The following is a 19,273-nucleotide window of genomic DNA, read 5'->3' as shown; positions in this document are numbered from 1 at the left end:
ATTGGTGCAGTACTGGCCATTGTGGCCACTTGGGGAGTGAATCATCACATAGAAGATCTTCCTCTCTCTACATCTGCCTTTCCAATAAAATAAATAAATCACTTTTTTCATAGATTTAGTTTTTACTGAATTTGTTAATGCTACAGGGTTCTTGCACTGCGAAACCATGCCTGAGAACCCAAAGAAATGGTACAATAGACAGCCTCATCCACCCAGCATACAGTAATGAAAACTTGATTCATGAGCATGTTGATAATTTCACATTCCTGTAAAAAATTATGAGTTGGAATTTAAATCTGCTGCAGGTCTTTAGATATCTAACACAGTATATAAAACCTCCACATACACATCTCAGTTCATTTCTCTATCATAGATCCAACAAAATTTTGCTGGAAAAAAAATGTATACGTGTCAGGGGAAATACGTGGCTCATGGTCCAAGGGATAATTTGCTAAGCTTTCCGGGTCCCACATGATGTCCTTAGTTTAGCCTCTTTTTTCCTATTTCATCATCTAACTCCACTGTGGCTGGCTCAGCTACACACACATACACATGCAAGTGTGCATGCACGCAGTCCTACCCATCAGCAACATTATTAGCCAGAGCAGCTGGCAGTATGTTCCAGGTAGCCGTATGCGGCCATAGCCTACTGCAGAGTATTTCTTACCGGTGGGGCACAGGACAGGTCAATTAGTGTCACTTAAATCTTCATATTTTACAGCAGATCAGAACCCAGGCCGCTGACTTTCGTAGGACTTCTGGTAGGAACCCAGCAGGGCTAGTTGCAATGTTTGCTTCAACACCCAACAGCTGTAACCACCTTCTCCAGAGCTGGGATGCAGAGGAAGTCCACAGGGAGGGCAGCAAGTCTGAGGTGGTCAACCCTGATGGAGGCTCAGTATTTGAACATAAAAAGATTTTGAAGTGACCACTAGCTGTGGGGGGTTGAATTCTGAATTTGCAGAGTAATTATGAGAGCACTCCTAAATCTAGCACACCCCTTGTTGTCTTGCTTTTTTTGTTTGGTAACCAATGAAAATTCCCCTACATCCCACACAGAGAGCAGTTGTGGCCCTTTAACTTCCAGAGGGCAATAGGGAAGGTCCCTTTTTGCATGGGGCGCTGCAGATCCAGTAGAGCTCAGGGGATGAATGGCTGCTTGTGGTGCTCAGCTGTGGGCTCATGAGCTTAGCAGGGCTAGCAAAGACCATCCCTCACAGCACTGATTGCGGCTGCTTTTCTGATTCTCAGCTGGAGTTTAAGGGCCTGGTTTTTGGAAACCTCATCTCTACCTCTATTTTTGTGCCTTACTGCTTCATAGCGCTTCTCCATTTCTTTATCCTTCCTGCTTTCTACAAGCTTGGCAGTGGACTGCAGGGATGGGAACTGTGTGCCACTGTAGATCTCTGGTGGTCCCTGTGGCATTTTCCTGGTTGTGGTTAGCCTGGCTCCAGGTGGCCTCTACACACCACTAGACATCGCTGGTTCTGGAGTTTCTGTAACAATTACTGGAGCGGGAGCTGCTTGTAGTGGAGCTGTTTTGTTCCAGGGACCTGAAGATTTTTCTAGGCCACCACGGCCACCTCCCCCTCCACCGTCTTCCCAGTTATCACCTGGATCTTCCCTCTTTTCAGTATCATCTTCTTCCTTTTCACTTACTCGCATTGCCTGAACTCGAAGGCCACTGTAATCAAGCTCTTTTTGCTCAAATTCTTTCCATTCATCTTCATCCTTGGTCACAGCCTTGGCGGCGGCCCCGGGCCCCATCCCCCACGCCCGCTGAGCCGCTGCTCCCGCCGGCCGCTCCTTCTTCTTCTTGTCCCTCTTGGCGAACAAGTTGTCCAAGCTCCGCACCTCCTTCTCGGCCATGGCCGAGGCTTCCTGGGCCCGGATGGGTGGGGCCCGTGGCGCTCTCCCGCCACTAGGGCTCAAGGTCAGCTGGGCGATCACAGGCCTGGCGCGGCGCCACCCCGACCCAGCAGCTGGCCAAGGCGCGAGCGGCTCCCTCCCGCCGGCTTCCCTGGACCGCGCCGCGGCAGCAGGGCTGGAGTCCCGCCTCTCCACAGCCAGGCCAAGTGCAGTCCCTGGCGGCGCGCGAGCCGGAGCTCAGGGAGAGGGCAATAAATCTTAAAAAAAAAAAAAAAAAAAAAAAAAAACACAAGAAAGAGTGAGACGGGTTGTTGCAGCTCATAAAGTTGAAGTTCTTGGTACCGAGTTCTGCATTTTCCCAGGACTGGCCATCAGGGAAATGCACATGGAGGCTCTGCAGAGTGACTGTGCTGGGCCGTGTAGGTGGAGGTGTGTGTTCATTCCCCCAGGGACCCGCTCCCTCCTAAACCCACATGGACGCAGAGTTATTGCTGTTGCTGTTCCTACTTTCAGTGGGCCTGGACCTTTCTTCCACATTTCCCTGAGTCCTGTTAGCAGCCCTCACCTGCACAGGTGATATTGCCCCAGGCAAGGCTGTCATCTGAGCTAAGGCTGGGAACAGTGTGCTCCCCCTCAGCCTCTGCTGCCTGCCGACGTCCTCTATGGGGCTGGCAGCACATGGAAAGAAAAATAAAACAACCGTGTCACTAGGGCAAGAGCCGGATTTGTTGTGACAAGCTCATATAGCTCAGCAGAGTGAGCAGCCTGGCATTTCTGAGGTTCCCAGTTGGAATCTCAGGTAGAGGCTGGGTAGGAGGCAGGGTGAGACCTTGAGACCCTGGAGCGGGGGAGCGCGAGGAAAGGGCCAGCTGTGTCTCCACCGCCTCCCCCACCCCGGGGTGCCCTATTCCTTCACCAGCCCAGCTGAGGTCTCTGTTTCCTCCACCAACCCGCCAGAGGCATGGCAGCCCCTTTCGCCCGTGTCGCAATCTGTGCCCCACCCCCACTGCCCAAGTGCTTATCGCCCCCTCCCCGTCACCCCACCGCCCCACGTCATCCCCCCCGCCCCACACCCCCCGCCCCCAGCGCCTTCCTGCCTTCCTGCCTCCTCATTGGCTCGCACTCAGTAGCCGGGCCTCATCGCCGTCCTGCCCTGTCGCGGTCCGGCCTCCCTGCCGCTGCCTCCAACTTATAAGCGGCTGCGCTCGGGAGCAGCAGCGGTGTTGGCCGAGAGAAGTCCAGAGCGAGCAGGTGTGCCCTGGAGACCCGGATCTACTGCTGCCCTCCTGCCTCTGCGCTGGTGAGTTGGGCATGTGCTTGAACCAGGGCAAGTGGACGGGTGAAGTGCAGGGATGAGACCTACAGGCAGAATGACCTTGGAAATGGCTCAAAGTTTTAAGAAGGGCAGTTTTCTTTTTTGAGGTTTTTTCTTTTTTTTTTTTTTTTAAGCTAGAACTCGGCAGCGCACTGGAGGGCTCCCCGCCGCTCCCCGCCGCCTCCCCTCAGACGCGGGACGGACTCCCCGCCCCCTCCTGGCCGGACCGAGATGGGCTCCCCCATCCCTCTGCCCCAGACCCAGGACGGGCTCCCAGTCCTCTCCCCGCCAGATCGGGACGGGCTCCCCGCCGGATCGGGCCGGGGCACCCGCTGCTCCCCGCCCCCCCTGCTGCACCGAGAGGGGCTCCCCACTGGACCCAAGAGGGAGTCCACACCGCTCACCGCTGCTCCCCGCCGGACCCGGGACGGGCTTCACACCACTCCCGGCCACCTCCCCTAGGGGGCACACCCAGGGGCTGCGCAAACCCCCAAGGGCATACACCCCACGGAGCGCACATCCTGCAGCACACCGGGGGCAGCAGCGGTGATGGTCCACGAGGAGCAAGCAGGTGCGAGCAAGTGTGAGTTGGAACCAGGCAAGTGGAGGGGTGAAGTACAGGGATGAGACTTACAAGCAGAATGACCTGGGAAGTGGCTCAAAGTTTTTTTTTTCTTTCTTTTTTTTTTTTTTTATTAATTTCATTGCATTATGTGACACATTTTTTTATGCACTGGGATTCCCCCCGCCCCTCCCCAAGCCCTCTCCCCGCCGTGGATTGCTCCACCTTGTTGCATTTCCATAGTTCAAATTCAGTTGAGATTCTTTCATTGGAGGTTTTGACCAAGCATAAAGTCCAGCATCTTATTCTCCTGGTAAGTTCAATGGTTTCTTGGTGAGACCATCTCTGGTCTGAAGGTAGAGCCAGCAGAGTATCATCCCAATCAAGTAAAAAACCCAACATAATATTTACAACATTATGGCATTAATTGACATGGTATTGATTAACCAATATGTTACTAGGGAAATACAGGTTCTCAACTACAACCTGTGACTTCCTCATAGTCACTTCAATTTTGGTTTATATTCAGCCATGTTCTATATACCTAAATAGCCTGTATCTCACGCAATAGGACATTGTGAAGTAACCAATGAACCAACAATCGTTATGAGTCAGATTGCTTATGATCTACATCAAGCATTGTAAAACCTAATAAACTTGTGAGGCCCTATGATACTTGGAAATGGGGAGGGAGAGCACAGAAATCTTACTTCACCCTAGAAGGTGTGAGGAAGACGGGAAGTATAACCTATCAGGATCATAACTGGTAACTCATAGACAACAGACTTAAGTCAGCATTAGACAATAGCAAAACTACAAAGGCATGTGGGGGGAATCAGGAGCAATCCTAACAACCTGTTAACAGCAGGTCATACCCATAGAGCAGTAGGGGTCCCCAGAATGGAGCAGGGGGACAGGATGAGGCTTGTATCCCAACCCTGAAGACTCCCAGAGCCTCACCAAGGACTATCAGCGGGGCTCAAAGTTTTAAGAAGCACAGTTTACTTTTTGAGGTGTTTGTTTGTTTGTTTGTTTGTTTTTAAGCTGGAACTGTAATTTAGTCTTCAGATGGAGGGCTGAGGGACAGGAGGAGGAGAAAGAATGGAACTTTGCTGATGACAGCAGGTGGTGGGTGGGACCCAGAGACCCACCTCACAGGGAAGGCCAGCCTCAGGGCTGGGCTGTTCAAGACTCCCAGTGGGTAGTTTGGTCCTGGTGTTGGGCTCAAGAACACTGATTCTGGGCAGGGAGTATATTCTGTGCCTCCTGGCTCTGTTGAGCTTCCTGGTTTTGCCCTGGGAGGACCAGGGCAGAGAGGATGGGGTTTGAGAATAGTAAGATGAGACAAGTGTTCTTAGAAGGAGAAGATTGAGGGACAAGAGGGAGGGAGGAGCCACATCATGTAGTTTCTGAGTTCCCTGTTGTGGTTTTTGCCAGAGGAGAGGAAGGGGCGGGAGTGAGGGAGGGAGCAAGACATGCCTGGGACTGAGCTGAGCCCTGGCCATTCCCCACAGAGGGAGCATGGATGGGAGATCAGCACCCTTGGACTTCTTCCATCTTGTGGTGGGACGGGTGTTCAACAGCAGTCACTGAACTCTAGGTTTTTCCTGCCACTTGAGGTCCACACTATGCAGTTCACATCAGAGGACGGCCATGCCTACAGTCTGATCTTGTAAGGATTTGGCCACATGCTGAGTGGGTGACCTGTCCTCTGCCAGGGACAGAGGCAGAATGCTCATAAGGGTTGCTCAGCTCTTCCTGGACACACTCACTTTTTCAACATTGTTTGATTCCTTGTTTTCTATGATACAGTTCTGTGTATAGGGGTTCTCTGTCTCCCTGCTTTCTCTCCCTCCCTTTTCACTCCTCTCTCCTATTCCCCCATGTTATCATAATAGCCACGTCCCTATGGTGAGTTTCAAGCTTAACTGTCTGGCGTCCCCTCCTGAGAGACTCTTGAAAAGCATGCAGACTTCACAGCTGCAGAGTCTCCTGCACTAGAAATACCAGAAACTTCCCCAAGAACAGCTCCGCAACACCGCATGGCGGGGCATCGCACCCCCAGATCAACATGAAGAACTTCAGAAGAGACCTCCAGTCTCTGCTCCCTGAAAAAGGCTTTTGGGGATTGTATCTCTCAGAGGGAAGTGGAGGCAGGAAACGGCGAGGGATTCACTGTGGAAACTGAGCTGTTCAAATTCCCAAAGACCTAATGTGTTTCTCTTCATCCTCATCTCTCTCCCTCCTCTGTCTTCAGCTGTGAGGCAGGGGACAGAGAACGGCTTTGGGGGAAATGGCAAAATGTCCTGTTTTTCGCCATCACTGCCTCCCTTGCCTTGCACCTTGAGAGGAAACAGAGGAGGGCTCCTTAAAGATGAGGAGGGAATTTGCAAGTTTGAAATGTGTTCACTTAGTAGTTACATGTGGACGTGACAGCAGCCAGATGGTCTACACAACAAGTGTCTTCACACCACACTAAGGCCCCTTACCCAAACCCAACTCCTAGAAACCAAAACACCACTTCTGTGGTGGGCCTCAATTCCCAGTCTCCACCTGAGCTTTGACTATTCTTCTGGGCTCTTAATCCTACATTTTATTTCCTAAAATAAATTTTGGCTTTTAACTTTTGTTTGTCTGATGTAGAAATGACCTGATTAGTTGTTTCCTACTCTGCACTGACAGAGCAACACAAACATGACAGAATATCAAAAACTGAAATTGGGCCTGGCGTGCTAGCCTGGCGGCAGAAGTCCTCACCTTGCACATGCCCTGATCCCATATGGACGCTGGTTCTAATCCCGGCCGATCCGCTTCCCATGCAGCTCCCTGCTTGCGGCCTGGGAAAGCAGTTGAGAATGGCCCAAAGCCTTGGGACCCTGCACAGGCATGGGAGACCTGGGAGAGGCTCCTGGCTCCTGGCTTCAGATTGGTGCAGCTCCAGCTGTTGCGGTCACTTGTGGAGTGAATTAATGGACGGAAATATTCCTTTCTTTCTCTCTTCTCTGTCTGCCTGACTTCTCAATAAAAATAAATAAATCTTAAAAAACAACAACTGGTAGCCTTTTCAACTTTTATTATTGTTATTTTAAACTTTAATTAGTTCTTAGCACATTCATATTTATACATATGTGTGTGTATGTATATATATGAATGAAATTAGATCCCTGTTTTTCACCATGCACAAGCATCAACTCAGGTTGGGTCAAAAATGTAAATTTAAAATCTGAGACTGAGGAGTTGCAGGAAGAAAGCACTGAGGAGGGGCCAGCACAGTGGTGTAGTGGACTCATCCTCAGCCTCTCCTGTGTGGGCACCAGTGTGTGTCCTGGGCTGCTCAGCTTCTGATCCAGCTCGCTGCTATGGCCTGGGAAAACAGCAGAGGATGGTCTGAGACGACACAGAGCATGCTTCCAATCTTGCTGAACTTGCTGAGATTACTTGTAGTCTGGCCCAGAAAATGTTCCATGTGCTGGTGAGACAGCAAGTAGAAGAATCTCCCATCAGTGCCCGTGGGGTCCATTGGCTCCATGGTGTGTGCACTCCAGTGGGTCATTGCTGATCTTCTGGAGGATCTGTCCTCGGTGAGACTCAGATGTTGAGGACATTCACTGTGATTGCATTGGAGTCCATCACTCCTCAGGTCTAATAACAATTGTTATATATCTTTGGGCTGTCTTGGTTAACATATGTTTATGACTGTAATGACTTTATGTCTTGGTTAACATGTATTTATGACTGTAATGTCTTGTTGAATTGAATATATATCAAAAATATGTAATGCCTTTCTTTATCTCTTTTTACATTTTTGTTTGACGTGTGTGTTGTCTGCATCAGGCAGCTACTTCTCACATTTGGTTCTCTTCTGCCTGATGTATCTTTGAAAAAAAATTTTTTTTGTAGGATTTATTTATTTTATTGGAAAAGCATATGTACAGAGAGGAGGAGAGACAGAGAGGAAGATTTTCTGTCTGATGATTTACTCCCCAAGTGACCACAAGAGCCAGTCCTGCACCAATCTGAAGCCAGGAGCCAGGAACTTCTTTCCGGGTCTCCGACGCAGGTGCAGGGTCCCAATGCTTTGGGCTGTCTTCGACTGCTTTCCCAGGTCACAAGCAGGGAGTTGGATGGGAAGTGGGGCTGCTGGGATTAGAACCGGCGCCCATATGGGATCCTGGCGTGTTTAAGGCTAGGACCTTAAGCATTAAGCTATCACACTGGGCCCTGCCTGATGTATCTTTCTCCAACCCATCGCTTTCAGTCTGTATCTCTGTGAAGTGAATTTCTTGTGGACAACACATAAAGGGATCTTAGGCTTAACCCTGGGCTAATCTAAGTGTCTTGGTTGGTAATTTGGATCCGTTTGTATTCAATGGTAATATCTCTAGATAAGAACTCAGGGTAATCGTTTTGTTGATTGAATGATGATTCTACTTGCTTTTTATTGAGTTTAATGGTATCCTGTGTTTTAGTATTCATTTCAGAATGTCTTATACATTTGGTCTGTTCGTGATGAAGTCTCTGTCATTCTTATAACTTATTTTCCCTGTATTTAAAAGAAAAAAAACAATTGGGCCCGGTGGTGGCGTGGCCTAGTGGCTAATGTCCTCGCCTTGAACACCCAGGGCTCCCATATGGTCTCCCTGCAGGATATGGCATGGGCTTGCTGCTTCATCCTCCTGGAGCAGAACAGGCTCCCTGCCGCCTCCCTGCACCTTCCCCGCACCCTCCCTGCAGGACCCGAGATGGGCTCCCCGCCTCCCCGCTGGAAGGGGGACAGGCTCACTCTGGCAGATTCTACAGAGTGAAAAGGAGGATATACATTTCGAGGCATCTTCCATTACCTTCCCAGGCTATAAGCAGGATTAGCCAATTCTGCCAGTGTGCAGCCAGCAGCCCCCCCACCATGTTTTGAAGCATTTGTTTGTAATGCTGACTAAGAGTGTGAACCACTGTGGATGGCTTTCCTTCTTTACACTGTGATCTCGAAATCCACACTCCTCTGGAGGAAATACTGAGGACAGCATCAAGTTACGAGGAAAATAACACTATGGTTATTCACTTACTATGAGTCTCACTATTTGTTTTGTTTTCTTTAAATATTTATTTGTTTATTTATTTTATTGCAAGTTCAGATATACAGAGAGGAGGAGAGACAGAGAGGAAGATCTTCTGTCTGATGATTCACTCCCCAAGTGGCTGCAGTGGCCGGTGCTGTGCTGATCCAAAGCCAGGAACCAGGAACTTCCTCCAGGTCTCCCACAGGGGCACAGAGTCCCAAGGCTTTGATTCGTCCTCTAAAATCAGGGAGCTGAATGAGAAGTAGGGTTGTCAGGATTAGATCCAGTGCCCATATGTTATCCTGGCGCATTCAAGGCAAGGACTTCTGTTCCTAGGCCACTGTGCCGCACCATTAACTCAGCTTTTTTTTCTTAAATAACAATTAAAAAAAGATGTATCCACTTTTATTGGAAAGGAAGACCCATAGAGAGAATGAGGGACAAAGAGAAAGATCTGTCTGCTGGTTCACTCCCCAAGTGCAGCAATGTCTAAATCAGGAGCCAGAAGCTGCTTCCAGGTCTCCTGTAAGCATATAGGATGCCAAGGCTTTGGGTCATTTTCTGCTGCTTTCCCTGGCTGCAAGCAGGGAGCTGGATAGGAAATGGAGAAGCTGGAACATGAACTGGTACTCATATGAGATCCCAGTGCTTACAAGTGAAGGATTAACCAATTGAGCCATTGCGTCAGGCCCTTAACTCAGCCTTTTATGGGAATCCCATCATATATTTTGGAGGGGATCACTGATGTCATTCTATTTCTTTTTTAAAACTATGCTTTTTAGTTTGAATTTCATGGTACAATTCCATAGGGTCTGGGATTTTCTCTGCCTTCCCCCTCCGCCTAATTCTCAGCCCACACTGATTTTCTCCTTATTATTACAATGGTGTAATCCTTCATCAGGAGGATAATTCAATCACTCGGTTATTGAAGTGTGCCCCGACATTGCTGGTACAGACCATGTCAGACCGTCCAGCATCCCCTTGTCTACATAAGTTCAGCAGTTCCATTGGGAGTTCTCTTTATTTTTATCTGGTTTGGGTATTTCCAAAGTGTTGTCCTCCAGAAATTCTTCCCTATACTTGGTCTATTCTGCATCAAAACTGTCAATCGTATTTTTAATTTCACTTATGGTAGGTTTCTGTAACATTTCTATTGGGTTCTTCTTTGTGAGCTTTGATTCCTTAATATGTTTTCATTCACGTCACTCATCAGTTTCCTTATTTCTTTACTTTTATTTTTAAAGATTTACTTTTTTTTTCTTGGAAAGTCAAATATACAGAGAGGAGAGACAGGAGGATCTTCCATCCTCTGATTTACTCCCCATGTGTCCACAATGGCTGGAGCTGAGCCAGTCTGAAGCCAGGAGCCAGGAGCCTCTTCCCGGTCTCCCACATGGGTGCAGGGTTCCAAGGCTTTGGGCTGTCCTCCACTGCTTTCCCAGGCCACAAGTAGGGAGCTGGATGGGAAGCAGGTCTGCTGGGATTGGAACTGGCACCCATATGGGATCCCGGTGGCTTCACGGTTAGGACTTTAGCTGTTAGGCCACTGCACCGGTCCCTCAATGTCCTTGTTTGGTCTGTCTGTATTCTCTTACATCTCACTGGGTTTTCCTTAGATACATGATTTTGAATTCCACATCTGCCATCTCATAGATTCCCTCAGGTCAGGATCTATTCTGGAGGATTGTGGGGTTCCCAGAGTGTGTACTTTGGGTGCATAGAGAGCTCATTGTGTGTCTCCCTGGTGATTGTGACAGCCAGGTCCTTGCTCATGGTGTTGAGAGAGACAAGGCTGGCTGTCCCCTTGTCCTGCTGGCAAGCCTGGGTGACTGCCTGGGCTTATGGGCCTGTGTGATGTGGATGGTCCCTTCCTCGGGTCCAGCGAGGAGAGTCCAAGGGGTGCTGTGGCTTCTAAGCCCAACAGCCCTGGTCCTGGACAAGGGAATGTGAACTGAGCCCTGCTCCTGTCCTACAGAGTGACTACAAGGTAGACGGGAGCCTGTGCTCTGCAGAGTTGAGTCCAGAGTGTTGGGATGCAGGAAGGTCCTGTTGCTTGTAACCACCCCCAGGGGCCAGGGAGAGCCTGAGCTGCACTAGCTTGTGCACTTTTGGGAAAGGGGGGGCAGGAAGCCTCTGAGAGAGGCCCATGGAGAGCAGGGAAAGGGAAGCAGACTCATATCAGTCTCCAGAATGAACCTGCAACTCCATCCAATATTCCTGTGACAGCAGATTCCCTCCAGAGCAGCATTTCCTGCTGCCGTCCTGGGAGCTCCAGAAGTCTTGGATGTGCAGCTGATCATCCACTCTTCTTCCTTCTGCCACAAAGAAGAGGGGACGGCTTTTTGGCTCTGCTCAGTCATGGTGCCTGCGGAAGTCCACAAGTTTGTTCTTTGCGCTCTGCTCCCTCTTCTGCCTCAGGTTTTGGGTGTTCCCCTTGCGGCACATGAAGGTAAGTATGTGACCTGAGGGAATTTTCACCTTGGTTGTGTGTGCAACCCTGTCTTCAGCCCCCTGTGGTTCTAGCTCAGAAGCTTTGCAAGCCAGGAGAGCCAGAAAGGAGAACAAGGGAGCTGTCTTTGGAGTGTCTGGGAATGAAAGCAGCAAGGAGCACAGGTCTTGTTCCCAGGTCAGGGTGGCACCTGAGCAGCCTAGGTCCTGGGGCAGGGCATGCAGCTGGAGCAGTGGTCAGAGCAGGTGGGCAAGAGATGGCTATCAGGGAGAGGGAGAGGAGAGAGATTAGAGGGAGAGGAGAGGTGGAGGGGGCGGTGAAGGGAGAGGAGCCAGGGGGAGAGAGAGCAGGTGGGAGAAGGAGAGGAAGGGAAGAGGGAGAGCAGGAGGAGGGAAAGTTGGGAAGAAGGGCACTGAGCTGGTAAGAGGGAAGGGATGAGGAGGGGAGGAAGGGGGAGGGCAGCTAGAGGGAGAAAGGCAGGGGAGAGGGAAAGCAGGGAGTGAGCAAGAGGAGGGAGAGAGAGGAGTGAGAGGGAGATTGAGAGGGAGAGTTGCAGGGAGATGGAGACAAGGGCAAGGAAACAGACAGAGGAAGAGGAGGGAGAGAGAGGCCAATAGTGACCAGGGTAGGACCCGGGCAAAGCCAAGAGCCTGGAATATTGTTGGGTCTTCCACATGGTTGGCCACCTGCTGCCTCCCAGCAAGCTAGACTGAGTAGCAGAGCCTGGTCTCAACCCAGGCACTCTGATGTGGGATACGGGCAGTCCAAACCACGGCGTAACCACTGCCTCAAACACCCACTTTTCTGCGGACTTTCCTTTTTGCCATGTAGCTCCCCCAGCAGATGGCCTTACGTCCTCTGGGAAAGGCCACCGGAAGCAATGCACTTGCTGTGGGCTGTGGGTCCTTTGGGAAAGAGCCTAGTTTTTCTGATTAGTGGGTCCTGGGTCAGAGGGGTGGCCAAAATCTGGAAATGGACAGAGATTGCAACATTCTTGTTGGAGTGGCTGCATCAGCCTCCTGACCGCCTGTGCTTCCTCTTTGTGGACCTTGTCATTATTCAGATCAGGCACTATCCAGGTAGGCTGGTGAACAAGAGTCTTCCACACCTTCCAGAGGCACAGAGAGCACTGGACCTTTTACTGAATCTCCATTTTATCTCTACAATGGATGTTTTGTGTTCGCTCGCTATGCAATGTACTATGGACGTTGTGAGTTTTGTAGTGCATGTTGTGCGGGCTCATCAGCCCTACTGCCTGTAGTCCTGTCCCAAACCTGTCCCATGGTGATCAGCACCCTCAAGGAAGCCGCCATGCACTGTCCCATCACCTGCAATCCATGTGAGCAGATTTTCTGCTGCCGTCCAGGCCTGGCACTGCCCTAACAGGATCATCACTGGTGGGTGGGCAGAGTGGAGGTGAGGCAGGTATGGGGAGTAAGATCCTTCAGAGGCAGAAGGAGATGCAGAGGTGAGCTCAGGAAAGTGCTCTCAAGTTCCCCTGCCCTTGAGAAGGATGTTCCTGCTGGCACAGAGCCGGTGCCGGGGTGACACTCACCTGTGTTATTCTTTCACAGACCCTCACAGTCTGAGGTATAATGTCAGCATCATTCCTCAGCCCAAGCCTCAACAGCCATGGTGTGAAATTCAAGGGCACATGGATGAGATGGTGTTTCTCTCCTTTCACTGTGGTGGTGAGGTGAACCCCTTGGGGCCCCTAGGAAGGAAGCTCAACAGCACAGAGACCTGGGAGGAACAGATTGAAATGCTGAAATATGTGACTGAGGAGCTCCGGAAGCAGCTGCTGGACCTTAAGTCTGAGAATATCCCAAACAGCGGTAAGTGTGAAAAGGCACCCTGAGGACAGCAGAGCCTGTGAACATGGGCCCTTTTTCATGTGTAGATCAAAGCAACATTTTTGCTATGCAGGGATAAGGGCAGGGTACCAAGCACAGAGCATGCCAGGAAATACCAGCGGGATAGAAGCAGTGGATAGCAGGTGGGACGAAGTATTTATGAAGACTGATGTTGGCCCATCTCTTCCCAATGGGGACAGATGTCCCCACCCTGCAGGGCACGATGCGCTGTGAAAAGGAAGGCAGTGGGAAAACATACTGGTCTTGGGAGTTTGGCTTCAATGGACAGAGAAACCTGCTCTTCAGCTCAGACAACAGTACATGGACAGAGCTTGAAGCTGGAGCCACGTGGCTGAAGACAGCCTTGGAGAATGATGAGGACATGACCATGTTGTTGCAGAAAGTCTCAGCAGGAGACTGTCACACGTGGCTTTTGACCTTCAGTCCATTCAGTGAGGAGATGCTGGGGACCACAGGTAACTAGGACGAGGGCTGGGAGGGAGAGGTCTTCCCTAGGGATGGCATGTGGGTGTGGGTGTGCATCTGAAGGTGTGTGTCTGTGAGTGTGGTTGTGTGTGTGTGCTGTATGAGTGTGCTCTGCCTGTGTGTGTATGAAAGTGCAGATACTGTGAGTGTGTATCTGTGAGTGTTTTTGTGTGTGAATGTGGCATGTGCATGCCTGTGTGTGCACATGAGGGTGTAGGCCTGTGTACATGTGTATGTCAGTCCCTCCCTCTGCCTTTCCCGCCAGCCCCCATACTGTGGCTGCACTTTGTTTCACGACATTCTCCAACACTGTTTCCTTTTCCTAGAGTCACAGTCTCCCATCTCAGCTGCTGTTTCTCTGAGATCCTTCAGATTCCCACAACGTCAGCTCCTGTGGCCCCTCCCCACCACCATTCCCAGCATCTACTCCTCTTGGCCACAGCAGGAAGGACAGTCAGCCTGGTCAGCCCAGCTTCCCTTTCTGGCAGATGTTTCCCTGAGCACAGGACCCATCCTGCCTCCCTGCTACCCTAGGCCCAGCACATAAGAGAGTGGCAGCTGTGTGCAGGGGAGGCAACTCCTGGGGCTTGGGGTCTGGACAGGGGTCTGCAGGTTTCTGCTTCCATTTCAGCGCCATCAACCATGACCCCAAAATCAGTCCAGTCCAAGGCCGTGATCATCAGCATCAGCGTCTTGATCCCTGTCATTTTCTTTATCTGCTTGATTATAGTTAGTAAGTAAGGGGCTCTGTTGAGTGGGAGGGAAGCAGGGACAGATGGGTGGAGTGAGGTGATGGGAGAGGGACATCACTGAGTCTACCCCTGTCCCTGGATTATACCTGTTCATTCCAGAAATGAGACAAGGAAAATCAGACCACATGTCACTCAACAGCATTCATTCACAGTCACTCAACAGGTAAGCTCAGCCCCTGAGTTCTGAGAAGTTCTTGCTGTCACAGGCAAGGCTGGTGTAGCGAAAGGCAGAGAGACCCTTTCCCAAGCTAGGTTTCAACAGCTAGTTCATAGCATATTAGTATGAAGAAAGCTTCACCAGGTCAGGCCTGTGTTAGCCAGGAGTCCCGTTTAATAAAGGCTGAGTGGGGGCGTGGGATGTGTGTCACAGGGGGCAGGTGGGGCAGCCAGCATCCATAGCAGCTCCACATGATGAGTCAGTGTCACTGGGGTGTCTTCACCAGTGCATGGCAGGGTGAGCAGGAGAGCAGGCCTTTGCCAACCCAGCTCCTACGGCCGCAGGTCGCGCTAGATTCCTGTTAGAGCAGAATGTGGCCAGGTTCTCGATACCCTGGCAGCAGGAAACTACAAGAGTCATCAAGGCTACAATGAACTAACAAGGCTTGTTGTCAGCTAAAGTCCACTCCCTGGAGTAGGAAAGTGGAGAGGCTTGGGGAAGAACTTCTGCCCTGGAGACCTTGGGCTGTTGCCTAGCTTTTTGACAATAAAGGTCGTTCCCATCTGGGCTGGCAAGTCACAGGTGGGTTGCAGTTGTCAAGTTACATGTGACACAAAGCTTCCTTTTGCGGGATATTCACCACTTGTTAAGATGTGGGAAATCCTTGGAACCCCTGGGAACCTCCAGGCTGTGCTCATAGTAAGCTGTCTGCCTACACAACCATCTCCAACCCCCTCGTTAGGGAACCTGAACTCATGTCCTATCATGGGAAACATGGGGAGCATTTGTCTTCTGCAACCTCATCAGGCTGAGTAGGGATGTGCACCCTGCCTACCGAAGGAGTCAGTTTCCTGTAACTGACCCAGAGACCCTGCTGTGGAAGGGCTGGATTTGGGAGAATGAGAGAAATGCTTAAGGTTTGATCTAAGCATGCATTTTCCTTTCTCTCTCTCTCTCTCTCACTCTCTCTCTCTCTCTCTCTTTCTTTTTAAGCCTGGAAGACCAATTTATTGCACAAGTTCAAACAGAGAGTAAATGTGAGGAGGAGAGTGAATGCAGAGGAGAGCTCTGAAGAAACTCCACAGCAGCCTTGCCTGACTGACCCACACCCATTGCAGCTCCCACTTTTGGTGCAATGACAGAGACAAAAGTTGCAGGGAATTTGGCGTGAAACTTGGCAGCAACTGAAGAACATCCAGTTCAAAAATGTAACCATTTGCCCCTGCTCGGTGCTAACTGCTGTATTCCTGCTTCTGTAACTTCTGCTTTGCTTGTTCTGCTAAGAGATTGTGTGACCCCTGGTCTGGCAATTTACAGGCAGTTGCCCAGGTACCCTGAGGGCACCATATTTCCTACACGACACTTGTGCCATCATCCCGATAGAAAGCCTCCACCTACCTTTTGAGCTAACCACTAGTGTAAAGGTCCCATACAAATGTAGGATACTGAAAACTAACCCTCTGATTGGCTGATTTTTGTCTAAAAACCCTAAAGTTTGGAGGGTCGAGGCCTTCCTTTTCTTTGGAGACGCGGGCATGCTCGAATAAACGTTCCTGTCGACCTCTGCCTCCTGGTGGTTCCTCGGGGAAGCCCAGCAGCGGTAGTGTGCCTCAACAGGACTGTTTTTTTCTGTAGAGCCTGTGCAGTGCTCTAAGGTGGAAGTGACTTTGTTCCCAGCTTAGCTCTTGGGCAGCTCAGCTGTCCTCCCTTCAGCCTAACAGTGCCTGGCCCCGTGGCACTGACATCTGAGTGCCACTGATGTAGTGCACGTGCAGTTTACCACTGCTGCTCCTGCAGCTTACCAATGCTCTGAGCCCTTGCCTTTCTGTGCAAGAAGGCACCCATGGGGGCAACGACAGAAATCTGAGGTTGTTGGCCATCAGCTCCAGGCACTACACAGACGCTGTATGATGCAAGGCTGGCGCTGCTTTCTCAGTGGGCTCAGCTCTGCAATTAGCTAGAAACAAGCCCACTCTGGGCTTTCACTTAAAATCCACACTCATGGACCCGACGGCGTAGTCTAGTGGCTAAGTCCTGGCCTTGAATGCACTGGGATCCCATATGGGCGCCGGTTCTAGTCCCGGCAGCTCCACATCCTGCCCAGCTCCCTGCTTGTGGCCTGGGAAGGCAGTCGAGGATGGCCAAAACCTTGGGACCCTGCGCCCGTGTGGGAGACCTGGAAAAAAGCTCCTGGTACCTGGCTTTGGATCGGTGCAGCACCGGCCGTTGTGGTCACTTGGGGAGTGAATCATCAGATGGAAGATCTTCCTCTCTGTCTCTCCTCCTCTCTGTATATCTGACTTTGTAATAAAAAATAAATAAATCTTTAAAACAAAATCAATCCACACTCGCTGCCCCATTACATAAGATGTCGCCCAGCGGGGCACTGCTGGAGAATTGGGGCTGCTGGCTTTCATTTCTGGGAACCGCAAATGCCCTGCAGGGAGCAAAGCTGGTGCTGTCCTCCCAGCACAATCAGTTCTATGTGATCAGCCAGAAAGGAGCCCCTGCTGGGTCATTTGGCCAACTCTGTGTTCTGCTTCTCCACACAAGATGGTGTCCAGAGTCCCCTACTTTTCTTCTGCTTGTGGCTGGCCCAAACTGTTCAGCGAGATTGGCAGGTTTCAGACTGCATTCGCCTGCCAAGCTTCCCTTGTGAACCCAACTTCCCGCTGGCTGCCACAAGAGCTGAGCAGAGACCACTGCTGGATGTCTGGTGGTGCTGAGGCCAAGACTGCCAGACCTGGATTGCTGCTCGCCGGCTGCTGGTGGTTTTTTCTGTCCACTGGAACACTTTTCCGCCGTTGCTGCCATTCCCCGTGTCCAGGTTGTCTCCAGGGACCCCCCACTGTCTGCTGACTGACCCCTCTTTCCCCTGTAATCTGCTTCTTGTGCCTCACCCTGTCTAAAGATTCTCTGTCCTCCCCAAGCTGTCTGGACCCTCTGCTGCCATTTTCTCACTGTGGTTTTTACTGGCATTGCCCTGTTGACTAGTGAGCCGGAGCATGTTTCACGTGTCTGTTGGCCATTTGAACTTCATCCTTTGAGGACATTCGTGTCATTTTTTGTTTGTTTGTCCACAGGCTGTTTTGAATGATAACTGCCCTCTAGCGTGTCTTTCAGTGTGTCATCGTGATGTATCCAGCTTTGTTGTTGTTTAAGATTGTTTTAGCTATTCAGGGTCTCTTATGTCTCCACATGAGTTTTAGCAGGCTTTTTTTCTTACCTTAGTGAAATGTCCTTTGTATTTTGATTGGGATCTCATTAAATCTGTAAGTTGTTCTGAGTGATATGGACATTTGAATGTTAATTCTGCCAATCCATGAACATGAGCAAATTTTCCATTTTCTTGTGTCTTCTATTTTTCTTCTTTAATGTTTTGTAATTCTCATTGTAGAGATCTTTCACATTGTTGGCTAAATGTGTTCCTAGGTATTTTAGAAATTGGATAGCTATTGTGAGTGGTACTAATCTTACAAATTCTTTTCAGCCATGGCTTTGTATGTACGATGACTCTTGATTTCATGTGTTGATTTTATATCCTACAATTTTGCTTTTTTTTTTTTTTTTTACAAATTCCAATAATCATTTAGTGGAGTCCTTGTGACACCTATGGATGGGACCATGTCATTTAAAATTCCTTTCCAATTTGTATCCTTTGATTTCTTTTTCCCGCAAAATGGCTCTGGCTAAACCTTTAAGCACTAAATTGAATAATGGTGAAAATAGACATCCTTTTTATTGGTATGAAGTCTCTTTCTCCATCCTTTTACTTTCAATTGTATGTATCTTTGTATGGGTGACATGTGTTCTTTCTTGTAGTGAAAGATAGATGTCTTTGCATTGTAAATAATATTTATTTAATTTTTACTTGAAAGGCAGAAATGCAGAGAAAAGGAGAGAGAAACAGAGAGAGAGCTTCCATTTGCTGGTTTACTACCCAATTTGCCACAATGGCTGGAGTTGACCTGATCCAAAACTGAGAGACAGGAGTGTCTTGTAGATCTCCGTTGTGGGTACAATGGCCAAGGACTTGAATTATTCCCATTGTTTTTCCAAGGCATAAGCAGGGAGCTGTAGGGGCTGCAGTAGTCTGTGCCTGGTGCTCTTGGCTATGGAATGTGATCAGTGAGGAGCTCCACTGGTGGCCCAGCACAGAATCAGGGATGCAAGGGTGACGGCCATGGAGCGTGAGCAGCAAGCAAACACAGTCAGCTAGGCGGTCAGGGACATTATCAGCCAGGGAACCAAGGCCAGCGACACTAGCAGCCAGCAAGCACCTTCAGGGGCTTGACCAGGGAGCCAGTGTGCCCCTCGAGGAGCACTGTCAGAGAGTGAGTGCGCTCAGCAAGGGAGCTCAGAGTGAGCCATGCTATCAGGGAGCAAGTGTGACCAGAGAGCAGCCAGGAGCCCAGGGCCAGCAGGGAGGAGCTGAGGCAGCCAGTGAGCCCTAAGTCAGTGACACTAGCACAGTCAGCCAGTGAGCGCCTCCAGTGAAGCAAGGTTTGAGGAGTGCAACAGTGAGGAGCGCGACCAACAAGGGAACACAGGAGTCAGTGGCGCTGTGGCAGGTGTGGTAGCTTAGTGGCTAAAGTCTCACTTTGCCTGCAGAGAGAGCTACAGTGGAGGAGGGCCCAAAGCCTTGTACCCACATGGAGGGGCACGAAAGCTGAGCAAGCTGGAGGCGACTGGGGAGCGCGAGCAGCAAAGAGGGGCAGCCAGCAGCTCTGAGAGGGTTAGCAAGGAGCTATGGAGCAAGGCGAGAAAGGCGAT

The 19,273-nt window shown here is 50.2% G+C and overlaps 1 protein-coding gene and 1 pseudogene across 1 annotated transcript; one reads left to right on the top strand and one right to left on the bottom strand.

Annotated features, from left to right (window-relative positions):
- Positions 1-1,197: 1,197 nt before the first annotated feature.
- LOC131481215 (protein CDV3 homolog) lies at positions 1,198-1,869 on the bottom strand (annotated as a pseudogene).
- Positions 1,870-11,236: 9,367 nt separating this feature from the next.
- LOC131481210 (UL16-binding protein 1-like) lies at positions 11,237-13,589 on the top strand. Its single transcript, XM_058668913.1, has 3 exons — positions 11,237-11,252; positions 12,827-13,087; positions 13,306-13,589. Exons 2-3 carry the CDS (start codon positions 12,907-12,909, stop codon positions 13,587-13,589), a joined length of 465 nt encoding a protein of 154 aa, XP_058524896.1. The 5' UTR covers positions 11,237-11,252; positions 12,827-12,906.
- The last annotated feature ends 5,684 nt before the right edge of the window (positions 13,590-19,273 follow it).

The sequence above is a fragment of the Ochotona princeps genome, chromosome 1, assembly GCF_030435755.1.
Source record: "Ochotona princeps isolate mOchPri1 chromosome 1, mOchPri1.hap1, whole genome shotgun sequence".
In the NCBI taxonomy this organism is placed as follows: domain Eukaryota; kingdom Metazoa; phylum Chordata; class Mammalia; order Lagomorpha; family Ochotonidae; genus Ochotona; species Ochotona princeps.
This window is presented reverse-complemented; position numbering and strand designations above follow the sequence as displayed.

Excerpts from the sequence above, each read along its gene's own strand:
- LOC131481210 (XM_058668913.1), top strand. The coding sequence starts at position 12,907 with ATGGATGAGATGGTGTTTCTCTCCTTTCACTGTGGTGGTGAGGTGAAC. Across the intron at positions 13,088-13,305 it reads TGAGAATATCCCAAACAGCG|ATGTCCCCACCCTGCAGGGC; the intron begins GTAAGTGTGAAA and ends CAATGGGGACAG.